The sequence below is a fragment of the Hippopotamus amphibius genome, chromosome 1, assembly GCF_030028045.1.
Source record: "Hippopotamus amphibius kiboko isolate mHipAmp2 chromosome 1, mHipAmp2.hap2, whole genome shotgun sequence".
NCBI lineage: Eukaryota > Metazoa > Chordata > Mammalia > Artiodactyla > Hippopotamidae > Hippopotamus > Hippopotamus amphibius.
Window position 1 is genome coordinate 14,681,266 of NC_080186.1, and position 15,895 is coordinate 14,697,160.

General features: G+C 55.2%; 1 protein-coding gene across 2 annotated transcripts in view; it reads right to left on the minus strand.

Annotated features, from left to right (window-relative positions):
- CAPZB (capping actin protein of muscle Z-line subunit beta) overlaps positions 1-15,895 on the minus strand; it is a 132,947-nt gene that overhangs the window by 21,626 nt on the left and 95,426 nt on the right. For both annotated transcript variants that reach the window (XM_057698098.1, XM_057698106.1), the window contains exon 4: positions 13,779-13,892. In XM_057698098.1, the coding sequence (XP_057554081.1) occupies positions 13,779-13,892 (114 nt within the window). The remainder of the gene's footprint in view (positions 1-13,778; positions 13,893-15,895) is intronic.

Genomic DNA, 15,895 nt, shown 5'->3' on the forward strand with positions numbered 1-15,895 from the left:
GCCCTCGCCGACACCACCCGGCGACCAGTTCAAAAGCACCAGGTGGCCTGTGGTTGAGCCCCCTCTGTCCCCTCCTTTAGACTTGCCTCCTTCCCGGAAAATAAAACAACAGCGTTACCGTTTTGCAAGGCAGAACTGGCTGTTTCCACCCCAAAGCCCCACCCCACGGCCAGCCCCCACTCCGGGCAGCCCCTCCCTGGCCTCCTCGGCTTCCCCTGTGGCCACACCGACCAGGTCCAAAGTTACAAAATGCTGGAGACAAAGGAGGTAAAAATGGAAGCTTGATTCTCATCCTCACGTGGGTTACTATTCTTTCCCCAAAATTAAAAAATTTATCACAAGAACGTTATTTAAAAAAAAGGAAACTTAGCCCACAACACCATAAATCAACTTATCCCATAAATCTCCTTTTTCCGAATTCCCCTCCAGTCTCTGTCCAGATGCTTACTTTTTATGTAACTGTAAGCACAGCACGGGGACTGGGCTGGGCTCGGCTTTCCTCCCTTGGCCGGAATCATGAGCACCTTTCCACGGTGAGCTCCGTAATTGTTTTTAAGAGCCGGGACAGATGCCAGCGGACGGTATCCTAATTCACAGTCGGCCTTTCTTTTAATAAAGAAACGGCGGTGGTGGCACCAGAGGGGCCGCTGTCGCTCATGTTCGAGAGCGGACTTGCATTCCACCCACCTACACGCATCTCCGGGGACCTGCGCGGCGGCGAGTCTCAACCTGATATCCCAGGACAAAGGGGGTGGAGGACGAGTGAGCAGAAAGGGCCGGCTCAGAATCGCCAAGAACGCCAGCCTGTGCGGCAGGGCGGCTGTGGGCACGGCGGTGGCGAGGGGGCCGCAGGGCACCCCCGTTCCCGCCCCACAGTTTACGGCCCTGCTCTGCGCGTGAAACGTTAATTAAAGAGGGACCTCAACAAGTTTTTGGAAATTTATTCTTACCTACTGTACTTTGATCATAATGACATGAAACGGGGAAAAAAATAATTTTTATGTGGCTCACATTTATGAGTTTTTACATAAAGGCTTTTGTGGGTATTTTAAGAATGTGCTAAAATGTTGTCTGAAACCACATAAAGCCATCTGAGGAGTCGCCCGCCAGAACTAACAGCACACACATGGAAGCACTTTAACTGGCCTTTGTATACTTAATGAGTCAAATAGTATTAATATTGTTTAAATGCTAACATGCTATTCCAATAAGGTGGCTCGCCATCGCTGGAGACTCGCTCCTGGGCCGTGCACGGTGACGCGAACGCGGGACCAGAGCGGCCCGGCGCTGAGAGCCGGCTGCCGAGGGGCTCACCCAGCCCACCCCACTCTAACCCCGCTCCATCAGGGAGGGAGGGAGGGAGGACTGTCCCGGGACCACTGCCATGGCCCAGCTCAGCTGGGCTCAAAAGGGAAGGCCCAGAGGTCTCTGGTCAAGTGGACAGCTTGGGGAATACCTTTAAAATGTGGACGCCCAAAGATGAAAGCCCTGGGCTTTTCTTAGGCCTTGTACCTTCAGGGTTTCTTAGGCCTTGTACCTTCAGGGAGTGAGAGCTGAAATCCACACGCACGGTGAGGGGGGTAAATGACCTGTTAGCCACAGGGACACAGGGACAGTCTATGGGGACACTGTGGAGAAGCCACCCTGGAAAGTCAAACCAGGAAACAGTGGGCCCTTTCAGAGTTCCAGGAACATCAGGAGTAAAGGAAACGATAGACCAGCCCAGACCAACCCGGGGACAACTCTGCCCTGGTGTCCACCCAAGAGTGAACTCTTTCAACCGACTGCCACTGGCTCCACAGTCTTGGTGGCTTTTAAGACCTTCCCAGCTGAGAATTCAGACAGCTGGGACTAAGGAGATGGGGCCACCTGGGTTGGCTCTATAAGTCCCGCCATCTGAAGAGTAGTATATTGACTGCAACCGGGTTTCATAAACTTCCAAAGACCAGGTCACCTGGGGTCAGCCCTGCACTGGACAAGCCAAGAGTCACAGGCAAGCCCCTAGCTCGGGTGGGCTGGCTGTTTACCCACATAGCCAATCACAGTGACGCACCTGGGTGAGTCAGACCCTGAACCGGCATCAGTGAAACGCCTGGGGTGTCAGTGACTCTCTTCTTCTCAGAGATCTATGTTGTTTCCCCCAAAATGCACTTCTCCACTTGACCAAAGTCAGTGTCACACACACAGACTCTATGCCCATAACTCTCCAACCACAGGACTTCTGGGGAGGAGGAGAAAAAAGGGAAAACATAATACTTCACACTCAAACAGACCTACTTCACAAAAGAAAAAAACAAAAAAAACACCAAAACCTATTTCGGCTCCCAAACCTTTATGGAGTGTTTGAGGCTGAGGTGTGCGTGGAGACCAGGATGGAAACTTGTTTCATGAATCTGGACTGTAAGCAGGCTTGGCCAACGCAAGGCTGCGCATGTAACAGGGAAGGTGGGGCTGGAATCCGCTTGGGTGCTGGCCCTCCTTCCTTCCTGTCGAATTGCCTTCTGGGAGAATAGCTGGACCCGAATGCAGAGGCCCCAACAGGTAATGAGTCTCATGCCAGGACCCCCACAGAAGAACCACGGCCGGCACAGATCTGCTGGGTGCACGCCCTTCTCGGATTCACTCCGACGTGGTCCTTTAGCCGCAAGTGGGCTGGGCCGCCTTCCCAGAGCTGGGCAGGAGGCTGGAGAGGGCGTGGATCTCTGGCAGTACAATGACACCTGCGATGCAGAGGACGGGCAGCCACCCCCAAACCCAGACAAGTCAGCAGTGGGGTGGGAGGTGGGGGGAAGCACAAGGCCACGCCCCTGGGTGCCGGAGTGTGAGCTTCTGCAGTCGGCTTGGTTAAACAGAGCCAAGAGGAAGGCGAGGGATATGTACGTGGTGCCAACGTGGCTGTCTCATTTGTGAGATGAAAACACTGGATTTGGGGGGGTCACTGGGGTCTCTCCCAGCGCTGACACGCTACGATCGGGTGGCTGCACGAGGGCCACGTGAGGCAGACCCTGAGCACCACGGTGCAGACTCCTAACACCTGGATCAAGCTGACCACAACTCTGTTTACACACCTCCAGTGACAGCCGTTTCCACCATGGCTTTCGGAACGCGTCCCAGGGCTTGCCCACGGACACGGGACAGGTATTCTGCGGAAATTCCTTTCAGCACACACAGGTGCAACAGCCCCCGGAGCAAACATGCCGATCTGCTTAGGCATGTGCGACTTTAACGCCAGTTGCACTTAGAAGTGCACATCTGGACTGCGGCTGTGGCGCTTTACAGCCTCTCTTTACAAGGTTTTTATTTTTTTACTTGAAGAGGAATAATGAAGGCCTCTCTGGAAACAATGGTGCCGCTGCAGGGGCCGCCGAGCTGGCCCTGGCGTCTGACCACGCTGTCCACACCTCGCACCTCTGTGAGCGTCTTCTGCCTCTCCGGGCTACCCATGAAAACACCGCCCACCCAGGAGAACGTGGACAGTCAAGGCCTTCTGGAGTTTCAAAGTCATCGCCATCTCCCAAAGGGCTGCCACTTTTGAGAACTCATTCTGTGTTAGGGGCTTTGACACATTATTTTACCATTAAGCCTGTGGAAACCCCAAGAGAGAAAGGAATGCACCCAAGTTACACAGTTGAGAAGTGGGATGCTGGCTGCCCAGAGCCCTGTCCTGTTTCCTTGGCCCTGGTTCAGCCTCTGGGGCTGGACTTGGGTAAGTTCTCCCCTGCCCTGCCCCACATGCTGCTGTACACAGTGCTGCCTCAAGGTGCAGGAGAAAGTCAGGGAAGGAAGGAAGGGCTACACCAAGTGGCTTGGAGTCTGGGCAACACTGAACACCCCGCACTGGGAGTTCTGGAGAGGAAAGGGCCACCACTTCAAGGCAGCAGCAGGGGCCTGTTGCCTGACCTCTATAAGACCAGCCACCCTGGATACTTGCATGAAGCAGCTTCTCTGGGAGCACAGGGTGCCTGGCAGGACCAGGGAGCACCACCACCGGGGGGAGCTGGTCTTTGCTACACCCCAACACGTGTAGCCACACAACCCGAAGCATGACTGGCTGCCATGTGGTGACAGAAACCCAAGAATCCTGGAAGAACCAGAGTCCCTGATGCTGACTCAGGGATCATGTTTGTAGAGGAGCTTGTTTTCCACACACTCCTGTTTTCCATTTAACTTTCTTCCAGCAGATGAAAAGTAGACAGTGCGTGCCAAGGCAAGCAGACCCGGGCACGGCCTTAGGAGCCAGGCGAAGGGGACCCATGTGGATGTCACTGGCCTCCAGGCTGGGGGGCAATGGGTGGTCTGTCTGGCACCCGTCTGCAGGGGCTCTGGGAACTCCAGCTGATGCCCCTGCTTCAGAGCAGGGCTCACAGCAGATGCAACTGACTCCGCGAGAGCAGGAAGCCACTCGACCCAACTTGCCCCAAAGCCGAGGGGCATCTCCCCATGCCTCCCACTCGCTCAAAACAGCACAGCTGGGGCTTCCCAGGTGGCGCAGTGGTTAAGAATCCGCCTGCCAATGCAGGGGATGTGGGTTCGATCCCTGCTCTGGGAAGATCCCACATGCCATGCAGCAACTAAGCCCGTGCGCCACAACTACTGAGCCTGTGCTTTAGAGCCTGTGAGTCACAACTATTGAGCCCATGTGCTGCAACTACTGAAGCCCACGTACCTAGAGCCTGTGCTCCTCAGCAACAGAAGTCACGGCAATGAGGAGCCTACACACGGCAACGAAGAGTAGCCCCTGCTTACCACAACTAAAGAAAGCCCGTGCACAGCAACAAAGACCCAACACAGACAATAAAATAAATTTCAAATAATAATAATAAAAAATAAAGGAGGTATTTAAAAACAAAACAAAACAAAACAAAAAAAACACTGCAGCTGAGGTGACCCTGGCCTCCCCCTTAGCTGCTTCCAGCACTTTTGCACCAGCCCAAGACTGGCAGCTGGAGGCCCACAGCAGGCAGGGCGGGTTCTTGGAGGCCCTCTGCATGCATGGCTGAAGATACAAATAATGTACGTGGAAACCCAAACACTAATTACGCTGCCGACAAGCTCAGAGCCAGACATGACTTTCCCGCCTTTACCCTGCGGTCCGCGGAGCACAGGATGTACAGCAAGCCATGCTGTGGCAGGGTCCCCTGGGAGACCTTTAGACACGGGAGAGGTTCCCCACCGCTGGACAAGGGGAAAAGGTGCATGTGTCGGGGGCCACCCAAACCTATCTGAAGGGGCAGGTGGCGAGGGCGATGGCCAAACCAGATGGTCCAGGTCTCCCCTGCCCCAGAACTTTCCTGCACAATTCCATCACTTCACGCTTACTCTGCTCAGTGCTTCCACCCATTCCCCAGCCGCGTTCTGACTGTGGAGACCAAAGGTAACTTGGCCCGTCTGCTTCTGGTGGCGGGAAACATGGGATAACCTCAAACCACCAGTGTCGCTCAGCCAGACTAGTGGGAGAGCAGTCAGGACCAAGCAGCTGAACTAGGAGCAGTCTGGGTCAGGGTCGTCCACCCCGGCCTCCAAACGGCTCCTGGAGGAATCACTCAGGACGTACGGTCAGAGCTGCCCCACGCAGCCCGGGACCCTCCAGACCCTTCCCAAGGCGCGGATGACGACGCCCCAGGCCCACGCAGGACAAGGGCCTGTGCACCTCTCCCCACCCCTCCTGTCCTGTCCACCTCTGCTCTCCAGCCACACCAGCGAGCCCCTTGGCTTAGAGTACTGCCCGGTTACACGGCTGAGCCCGGCTCCCTACGACCATCCGAGCTTCCACGATTCATTAGAAGGACTCATGGGACTCAGAAGAGCTGTGCTCGCAGCCACAAGTTATTCCAGGGGAAGGAGACAGGGCAGAAACCGCCAAGGGAACCAGGTGCAGGCTTCCAAGCCCCCCTACAGGGGAGTCACAAGGGGTGCGCCTAATTCCCCAGCGACGGGCCAGGACCACGTGCGAAGTGCCGTCCCCGGGGAGCCCGGGGTTCTTACCCGTGAGCTCCTCGGCCTCGCACCCCCCAGCTCCAGACTCCGGCACGGACCACCGTGTTGGCAAGACAGTTTCCACATCGCGACCATTCCTATCAGGGAATGGAAGGGAACCTCCCAGATCCAAGTTCCCAGACGCCAGCCAGGCCTGCTCTGGTGTCGCTCCTCTGCGACAGGGAGGCCCGCTCCAGTCACCCCACGGCGCCTCCCCAGCCACCACTCTAGACGCAGGGCCCGGTTTTTGGTCCTTCTCAGCACTTACCAAACGGTGCGAATCCTCTGCTCATTTGTTCACTTCTTCCCCTACGTACCTCCTCAACCCTGTTAAGCCCCAAGGGGCCCGCCTGAACCGCTCCCCCCCACCACCCCCGTCACCTGCAGTGCTCAGAGCACGGCAGGCTCTCGGGGACCCACCAGTGGCTCCATCATCAGCACCCTCTCCCGTCACTGCAGATGGGAACCACTTCCCTCCATTCTGGAAACAGATTTACTCCAGGTCTTGCCGTGGGCTGGTGGCAGAGCCCCACCAGAACCTGAAGCCTCCTAAGGTGGGCTGCTGTCTCGCCACATCCCTGCCAAAACCACCCCCCAGCCACAATCAAAAACACATCCACACAGGTAACTGCTGCCAAATGAGGATAATTCTGTTACACTCGAAGGTCCAAGCGGAGTGCAAGGTGAGCCCCAGACCAGCACCTCACTGACCGCCCTCCCACCCCGCCCCTGCCAAGACGGGCAATGGCAGTTTGCAGACAGATAAGGAAACAGAGGCTCAGAAAGTGGACCATTTGCCCAAAGTCAGTGAGTCAGGACAGAACAGAGAATCGAGGCCAAGCCTCCTTCAAAGCCCAGCTCCTCCCCACTCTGCAGCCTGACCCGGATACAGTGCCAGGGTCAGAGACTTTGGCTGGGAGGTGTCTGGGCCTCCTGCCAGGTGGCCCCACCCACCACCAGTTACCTTCTTCCCATACCTCTGCTACTTCCATTTCATCAGAAAGACTGCCACTGCTACCTACAATTCCCATCAGGACTGAAAAACACTAAAACTCTCCAGACCCAATGCTCACATCCCAGGAAAGCAGAGCCCCGAGGAGCCCGGGGTGCGAGGTCTAAGAAGGCAGCTGGCAACACGGAGTTTCAAGGACCCAAGAAACCAAGGCAACAAACTTTTTCCTCACAAGAACATGGATGCCCTGCCCTTGCTGGGCCGGTGTTGCTCAGACATCACCCGACAGAGGCAGGGGGTAGGGAAGGAAGGAGCAGAAAGCCACAACCACGACACGGCGGCCCCAGGGCAGGGCGAGGAGGCAGAGAGCCAGGGGAAGGTCCATCTGCCCAGCACCCTGGCTGCTGCCGGAGAGGCTCACGGGCTCCGGGGCTGCCACGGGGACGCCAGCCTTGTTTCACTCTGTAAACTTCTTCCAGACAAGAAGGGCTGATTAGAAAACTTAATTAAAGCTTTTGAAGATGATCTCAGACCCAAAGCAAGGAAGAACACAACATACCTTCCCGCTCCGCTCCTCCACCCCCCAGACGACTCTGGCCTTCATTAAGCTTTGATTTCAATCAATTGCACACCCACTAAAATTAACTTATAAAGCCAATAAATTGCAACCGCATGTTTGAAGGTTTTATCTGCTGTGAGCCAAGAGCCCAGGATCGCAGAACACGGGGCGCGACGTCTGGCACAGATGGGAGCAATCCCCTCCGAGAGAAAGCAGTGGCAGCCCCCTCACTTAGAACATCTGGTCTCAGCAGAACCTGGGCCCGCAGGGGACCCAGCGTGAAAGCCAGAGTGGGGAAGGTTTCCCATCTTCTCTGGGAACCCGGAAACGCAAAGCCCTGATCGTGGGGTTCACAGCAGCCAACTGGGGGCTCAGACTGCAAACGAGACGTTTCTCTGGCAGCTGTGAGGGCCGACCCTCTGCGGAGTCTCTCCCCGGAAAAGATGGCTCGCTTAGGTCATGTGATGAGCTTGTGACTGATGGGCTACCCCAGGCCTAGGCCTGACAGAGCAGAGGTAACCCTGCCAAGAAAGCAGTGACCCCGTGAGCCAGCCATCAGAGAGGTGGCTCTTTCTGCAGCCTCTCCCTACTCCCCAGGGGCTCACTGAGCCAGTCCATGCATTAGAGCCAGGAAACCACCTCGGGGCTGGGCAGAGAAGAATGAGAGCATCCTGGATGCTGGTGACCAGGGTGGGAGGGCTTGGGAGGGGAGTGATGATGTTTCAGACGACTGGAGAGTCGATCACGACCCCCCCCCCCACCCCCACCCCAGCCCCCCGCACTCCAGCAAAACCTGCCTGTCATCTCCTGAGCACTTTCAACGAACAGACTATTTTAACCTAAAATCAGAGTTGTGCTATCAACAGTTGCTTAACAGTTATTCTCTCGGGGAAAAGTTACCACCATGATCCCTTTCTGCCGCTGCTGACGGCAAAGGAGGAAACCAGTAAACGTGGGAGGGACGGGAGGGTGGGCGGGTGAGAATGCGGCAGGGAGCTGGGAGGAGCAGGGGGAAGCCAAGAACTGGGGGCTTCAAAGGAATCACGCAGGACACACAGCTCACCTCCCTGGGTCTCTACTCGCCTCTTGCCCACCTTGGGAAAGGAGTCACGCTCCCAAATGCTGGCACTTCTAAGCCATGATGAAGAAATGCAGGCAGGAGAGACGGGGAGGCCACATCCCCACTGGAGTTGCAAGCCGGAGGGCCTGCTCGTCTATCCATCCCTGGCCTGGCCCCTCACTCGGACCACACCAATTCCCTCTGCTGACGATTAATCCGAATTCCCTACAAGGTCACAACCTTTACAGCCCCAGGGATCAAAGCCCAGAGCCCAAGGACAGAAGCCAAGGCTTTCCCTCCCCAGCCAAGGATGCTGGTGAAGAAGCTTTCGTCTCTCACAGCAGAGAGAAGCCTCTGGGGGCCAGTAAGCACTCCTTCTCTGGGAAGGAAGGCTGCTGCGGCCCTGGGACGCCTGGCCTGGGTGCCATCTCAGCTGTCTTCATGCTCACCAAAGGCTCCTTCCTCTCATCTTGTAAAGGAGAACATCAGGAGGAAGAACAAGGCTGCCCGGCCAGGACCAGCACAGGAGAAAGGGGAACCAGGAAGCTGTCTTCACGCTGTGACCAAAGGTTCAGTCTTAAGTTCAGTCTTAAGACACAGCCAACGGCTGCAGGGAAAGAGTGCGTCCACGCTGGAGGACGGAGTGGCAGGAGAGAGCATCTTAGGCCTCCTTTGTTTTTCCCCTCCATTTTTTGTTTTTTGGGTTTGTTTTTTTTGCTGCGCTGCGTGGCTTGTGGGATCCTAGTTTCCCAACCAGAGGTTGAACCCGGGCCCTCGGCAGTGAGAGCGCAGAGTCCTAACCACTGGACCCCCAGGGAATCCTGTTTTTCTTCCGTCAAATCTCGAGCTCTTCAGAAGACCACGAATCTCTGTGAGCTGCAGTCAGTGCAGCCTTCCCAGTGCAGAGTGAGGGTCCTTCCCGCTATCAGTCATGGAACAAGCAGCCCGCAAAGGCTCCTTACATACAGCACAGCGCTCCACACAACACAAGGGGATTCTCAGCCCAAGGGCCAGAGTCCGGAGCTTTCAGACATTTGAGGGGGTGGGCGATTGAGAGGCCAAAGTACAAGCTAAACCCAGTCCTGACTCTGCAATCCATCAGGATCCCAGAATTCAGAAACACCCGGTTGTCAGGAATTAAAGTCGGGGTTAGAACAGGGGATGGGCTTGCTTGTCACAGTCCTCTACCCCTGCGGGGTGCAGGCTAAGGCCCTCACTTCAGAGCGGGGCGCCCTGGAGCGGCAGCCGTCCACATCCAGCCTTCCTGGGCACAACGATGCGCCTGTCCTCTCCTGGCGGCGGCCCTTCAATCACCCTCTCTTCTTTCTGGCAGGGGTGGGTCTGCCCGAGGCTCCAGGAACTTCTTGGCAGGCCCAGGACGCAGGCCATCTTCCCGGCTGCTCAGGCAGCAGCTCAGCGACCAGAGCCAGCAGACACGGGGCAATTTCTGGGGAGCCTCCCCTCAAAGCAACCTTTAAGGCCTGAGCCCATCTGTCCACATGAAAGGAAGGCAGGTGGAAGAATCCACGGAGCAGCGCTGTGGCTTCCTTCGCTGGGGTGACTGCAAAGGAGTCTTCCTTCCTATGGGAAGAGGTCTATAAAGGGGAGGGGCAGGGATGAAGGATAAAGAGAAAGGCGTGACCTACTGCCCTGCCTCCTGTGGAGCAATCTGGCCCCTGGAAAACCTGGAGTAACCACTGGCCTGTGCTGCCCAAGGCCTCCAAGCCCCTGGCTGATCTCCGTCTGCTCCAGAACCACAGGGAGAAGAGCTCAGGCTCTGGGCCCTACCAAGGTCACTGACAGGGCACTGACAACTCACAGGGCACTCTGACAATGGGGACTTCTGGAGGTGAGCAGGGTACTGGGAAGGGAGGGAAAGGAAGGAAAGAAAGAAAAAGGAGATTTGTATTTGTAATTATCAGACCAGAAATGAGTCGGCTCATCATGTGGTCCAGCTGAGAAAATGGGCCTCACGCATGGCCTAGGGAGAGGGTGTCCTCGTAACACTGGGTGCTTTGAAACTGCTGACTCTGGTTGCCCAATGACAGCTCTAAGCACCATCCCTCAGGCGGCCTGTGGTTGCTGTGGCACAGGGAGAACTGGGTCTCCCCTCACACACGAGGGAATGAGGGGCCTCCTGACCTCCTCTGTGGGTGCTTCCCGGAGGCCTGGTACTCTCTCCTCCCCCCTTGAAGAGCACACTGATGCCGCTGGGGACAGAACAGCAACCTCTGGGCCGGGATTTCACCTCTACAGACCGTCCCAGAACCCAGGGGCTGGCTTGTCCTGTCAGATCCCCCACTGGGTGCAGGAGGCTGACCTGTCACCCCCTCCCAACACCCCCGCCGGTCAGCTCACCTTCAGAGGAGGGTGCAGGCACAGGCACAGGCCCACAGAAGTACGGGTCATTAAGGCTGAAAGCCACCTTCAAAGTGGACATTCGCCTAGGCAGGGGAGCCATCTCAGGAGGCGGTGCAGAGAGTCAGGCTTCGGGTACGAGCCCAGCGCCTGCTGTTTCCCAGCAGGCTGACCACCTGGAGGACTTTCCTGAGCATCAGTTTCATCGTCTCTTAAACAAGATCACTCCCACTTACCCTACAGAGTCACTGTAAGCACTGAGGAAACGCTTTGATGGGGAAATGCTCACGACATTAGGCCCGTCAAGATCCCACAGAAGGCACACGCCTAAGCCTGACCACGTGTCATGACGCATGTGAGCCAGCGAGACAGGAGGGAGAAAGAACCGGAGGAGCCAGAGACGACACCAGCCTCTTCCCCGGGCCTGGCCCTAAACCGTAGCACAAGGCGACAACATGTTTGCACCGCTTTATTCAGGAAATCACAACCCCAAGAAACCAAAACCAGCCTCGTTCTGATCCTTGGAGACGCAGGCACGAGCAGCCCTCTGCCCGGACTGCTCCTTCCCTGCCCAGACACCGGCCCTCAGCTCTAGCGGCGGCTCCCGAAGCAGCATTCCCGACCCTCCGCTGGGAGAGCCCCAGCCACTCCCTGTCCCGTCCCCCGTCACGGCGCCTGCCTGTTCACACTCTGCTGTCTGTCTCCCTGCGGTGGACGTGCCACACAGGCAGGCGCATGGTCCTCCGTACTCAAGGCTGGCGCCCCAGTCCTTGGTGAGCACCTGACTCAAGGCAAACACTCATATGTCGGTCAGGTAAGTGAATAAACGTCAGACTCCGGAGTTGGATAAGGATGGTTTTATACGGGACCATAACGTGAAACATATTACCAGCTGTGTGAACCTGGGCAAGTGACTTCACCTCTCTGAACCTGTCAGCTCATTTGTAAAACAGGGACAACCCTCTTGCACAGGCTGATGCGAAGCTTAAATAAGACTGAGAGGCAGTGAACAGCATGCTTGCCCAGTCACTGGCTGGTACCTGCTGTCATCCCCACTGCTGTTCTGTTACCAGTACTACTATCACTAGCCCATGAAACTGATGCCACTTGGGAATTCTTGTTTAGCAGCTGGATGGGTTTCTTGCGAAATGGCCAGGTAAGAACAGCTACAAATAAACCAGAGCAACGACACAACCTCTCAGCATCACTGGAAGAGGAGCTATTCCACCCCAGGGCAGAGTTCTAGATGTAAGAACTCTTTAATCTCTGAAATTCACTCTAACAGTGAAAATCAACAGCCTGTGGAAACTTTAGGCAAACACGGACTCAAATCCTAGCTCTTCACCTCTATGCCCAGTGGGGAGTCATTTAGCCTCTGGGAACCTCAATCTCCTCAACTGTTAAAAGGGAAAATCATCTGCCCCAGAGGTTCTTGAAAGGATTAAAGATAACGTACATAAAATACAGGCCCGTGATAAGATACTGACGACAAAGCTGAATTACACGGCGGTGCATTCAGGGGCGACTGAAATGTTTAGGGCCATTTGTTCATGGCTTCCTCATTTTTGCTTGTGCACTGTGGGTTTTTTTGTCTGTCTGCGTGTCAGACTGAGAAGTCTCACTTTCCCCCCCAAACCAGCTTTTAAAGGAAATTATTATATGTGTTATATCAAATCTGCAAAAAACTGGACACCCACACCAACTGTGCGCGAGTGGAGACCTGAAATTCCTTCTCAAGCGTAACACCACCAGCTTTCGGACAATGGTTTCAGTTCAGATGCTTCGTTTCTCTCATTTCCATTTTCTTGCCCATATCCTGGGTGAGGTCACACTGCAGATGGGAAGGCCAAATCCCACTGACCTCAAGGCTCAAGAGTTGGTTTTACATTTTTAAAGGGTAATATATACATTAAAAAGGAAGAACAAAGGAAAAGCGAGAGAGACTTACGTGGCCTGCAAAGCCTGAAATGTTTACTCTGGCCCTTTACAGAAATGTAGCCAAGCCCTCCCCTCAATGACTGAATTTGTACTGGGGCAGCATCACGTATATTACAGTTTTGCTGTATTTTCAATATAGAACTTAATGAAAAAATGAGATTCTATCAATTAAGAAAACCAGGCTTCAGAGGCTAACCTTCTCTGGAGCTTTTCCTTGCAAGGCAGATACATTAAGTGGCTGCCCTTTCTGGTGGTGTGACGGGGGCAGGACTGGATGGAAGCAGAAAGGGGAGGCAGGAATCTAAGCAGACGCAGCAGAAACACATTCCAGAGTGCAGGCAGAGGTCCCCAACAACTCAGGAGTCAGCAAAACATCGGCTCAGAGGTGGCTGCCCAAGTCCCACTGCTTAAGGACCTCGACTCCTCCCGCCCTGGCGACTGGTCTGGCAGCAGGGCCCTGAGCTCTAGGTAAGTAGTCAGGGCAGGAAGTGCGGTAAAAACCCAGGGGGCCTTTGGAGACAGACAGACCCGGGTCTGATTCCTCGCTCTGCCTAATGCCTTCGACAAACACCTTCCTCTTTCCGAGCTTTGACCTCTTCATCTGAGAAATGACTAAAACAGCGACCACGTTTGTGAGGACTTAAGATGATGTGTACGGAATACCAAGCGCTGAGTCTCGCATGCAGGAGGTGCCATCCCAGTGGCACCAGCTGTTACTGAGATGCTGGACGCAGAGGACCGCCCAGGTATGGAAGCAGCCTCTCACGACCCACCTGATGACCGCTCGGGCCCAGCACCCTGCTACGCGCGCTTAGAACTTTTATTAGTTAGGCCAGCCAGGGGGCAGGTTTAAGGGAGACTGCCTGGCCTGCCTGCGTCTCATCTATGGTCTATTTATCAAAAGAGCTGCAGGGCAAAGGGAGTCCATAACTCACAGGTCTCGGTACTGGTCAAAGGCATTGTTGGCTTCCACCTCCAGCTTCCTCAGCCGAGCAGAAGGCATGGCCCCATCTTCCAAAGGAGGGTCATACTTGTTACTCCACGGTGACCTGAAGGGGAGAAGAAGGAGATCACATGAACCGTTCCAGGGAGATGTGGCCAGTGAGCCTCTGGTCGAAGCCCCAGCTTCTGAAATTTCAGAGGAAAAGCCACTACGCACAGGCCCTGGCCACACACATGGCTTTCTCGAGGTTTGCAGAGCAAGGGCTCAGATTCTGTCAGACCTGGGTATGAACCCCAGGCGCCAGCTCTCACCAGCTGTCTATTTCCAACAGGTGGCTTGACTTCTCTGAGCCTCCCCTTCTTCGTGTGCAGACGGAGGCTGCTAGTTACCCACGGGGCTGCTTTACTGACACATCAAGTGCCTAGACTAGAGATGGGCATATAGTAAGTGCTCAACAAATGTGACTTCTTCCTCACCCTTTTCTAAATTTCCTTTGTTCTCACAATTGTATTGATTGATAGAGGCTCCTCTCTCCTCCCTGACATGCTGGCAGCTCTGGAGAAACTCTTACTCCGCAAAGATCTTAGGCGATTAAGGATTAAGAAGAGAGCTGTCAGTTATGCAAGCAGCAAGAGAGCCAGCCCCACGGGGAAAGGCTGATCACACCTAAGAAAACTTGAGGGACAGAGTTCTCCCTGTGAACAGAGGACGGCCTTCCAGCCTCCAAAGGCTGTGCGCACACAGAAGACTGCGAAATAATGAGAACCAGCCTCGCTTTTTCCAGCCCCAAGACTTGCTGCATTTCTTAAAATGTATTTTGCCACATCAGGAAAGCATTTAATCACAGAGAGTGCTGGAAAGGGGGTTATAAGGAAAACAGCCACTCATTAATTCCCGCAGGTGGAGTTCACAGAGCTGGGGGTTCAGAGAAAGAGAATTAAAAAGGTGAGAGGCGAAAAGAAAGGAGGAGAGGACAACATGGAATTTGGACAAAGTCCTTCACACGCTGGGGCGTAAGCACCGCAACGGTGCTCCATGGTAAGAAAGCCCGCTGCCTCTCCCGCTTCCCCTCCCAGCGACACTACTTCACATCAGCGAGGACTCAAGAGAACCTTCTGATCTGGGATCGAGGGTAAGGGCAAAAAGGCATCACTGTCTCTTGAACCCCAGGTTTAACTCATCCTGCGCACAAACATCTTTCTTCTTGGTACCTGAGGCCTGGTACCTACTTCCACAGATCACGTCAAGGCAGCTAGGCGACCTTCTCCAAGCCGCCCCCAGGCAGGGGCCCCAGCTTCCTTGGCTGCTGGTCCACAAAGGTAAGTGGGGCAAGAGTTGCCGTGCATGGTGTCCCAAAAGGGTCTCCGCACAGCAGTTGTCCTGGCCACCTCAAAGCAGAAAGTGCTTGGAAACCCTCCTTTCCACGCCAGCCCCTGACCTCTCTCACCAGTGTTGGGAGAGACTGTGCAACAATGGGGTGAAACGCTCCCCGCTGCCCCGTGACTAGCAGCCAGCTCTTGTGGTCACACTGGGCTGTGCCCAGGCCACAGCATAGGGTTGTCAGACAAGCCAGGACCCTGCCTGGCTTGGAGGGCAGGTGAGAAGCCAACGCTGGGCCCCTTCTCCCTCTCCCCGAGGCCTCTCCCTCTCCGAGCAGGGCTGACACGTCCGTTCTCGCTGTGTTCACCCCTCAAAACAGTGCTGCCCGACAGAACTTCCCTCGACAACGGAAATGTTGTGTATCTGACTTGTCCAAAACGATAGCCACTAGCTTTGTGTGGCTCCTGAGTACTTGTGTGGCTGAGGAACTGAATTTTAAATTTTATTGAGTTGGAATTAGTTTAGACGGTCAACTTTAAGCGCCCAGAGGGCAAGGGTCATGCCTGTCCTGCTCTCCACTGTTTGCTCAGCACTGGGAACAGTGTCTGGCACTCAACCACATGCTCATGAGGGGGAAAAAAAAAAGTAGAAAATGAGCAAATGCACCCCTGACACAAAGCAGAAGTAACCGTTCCCCCTGCCTGGCCCCTCACCCCCATACAGATGGCGATTCCTGCAGATGTCACATCCCCGCCCCTCTTGCCCATGACACACGAGCACTCCGGGGAG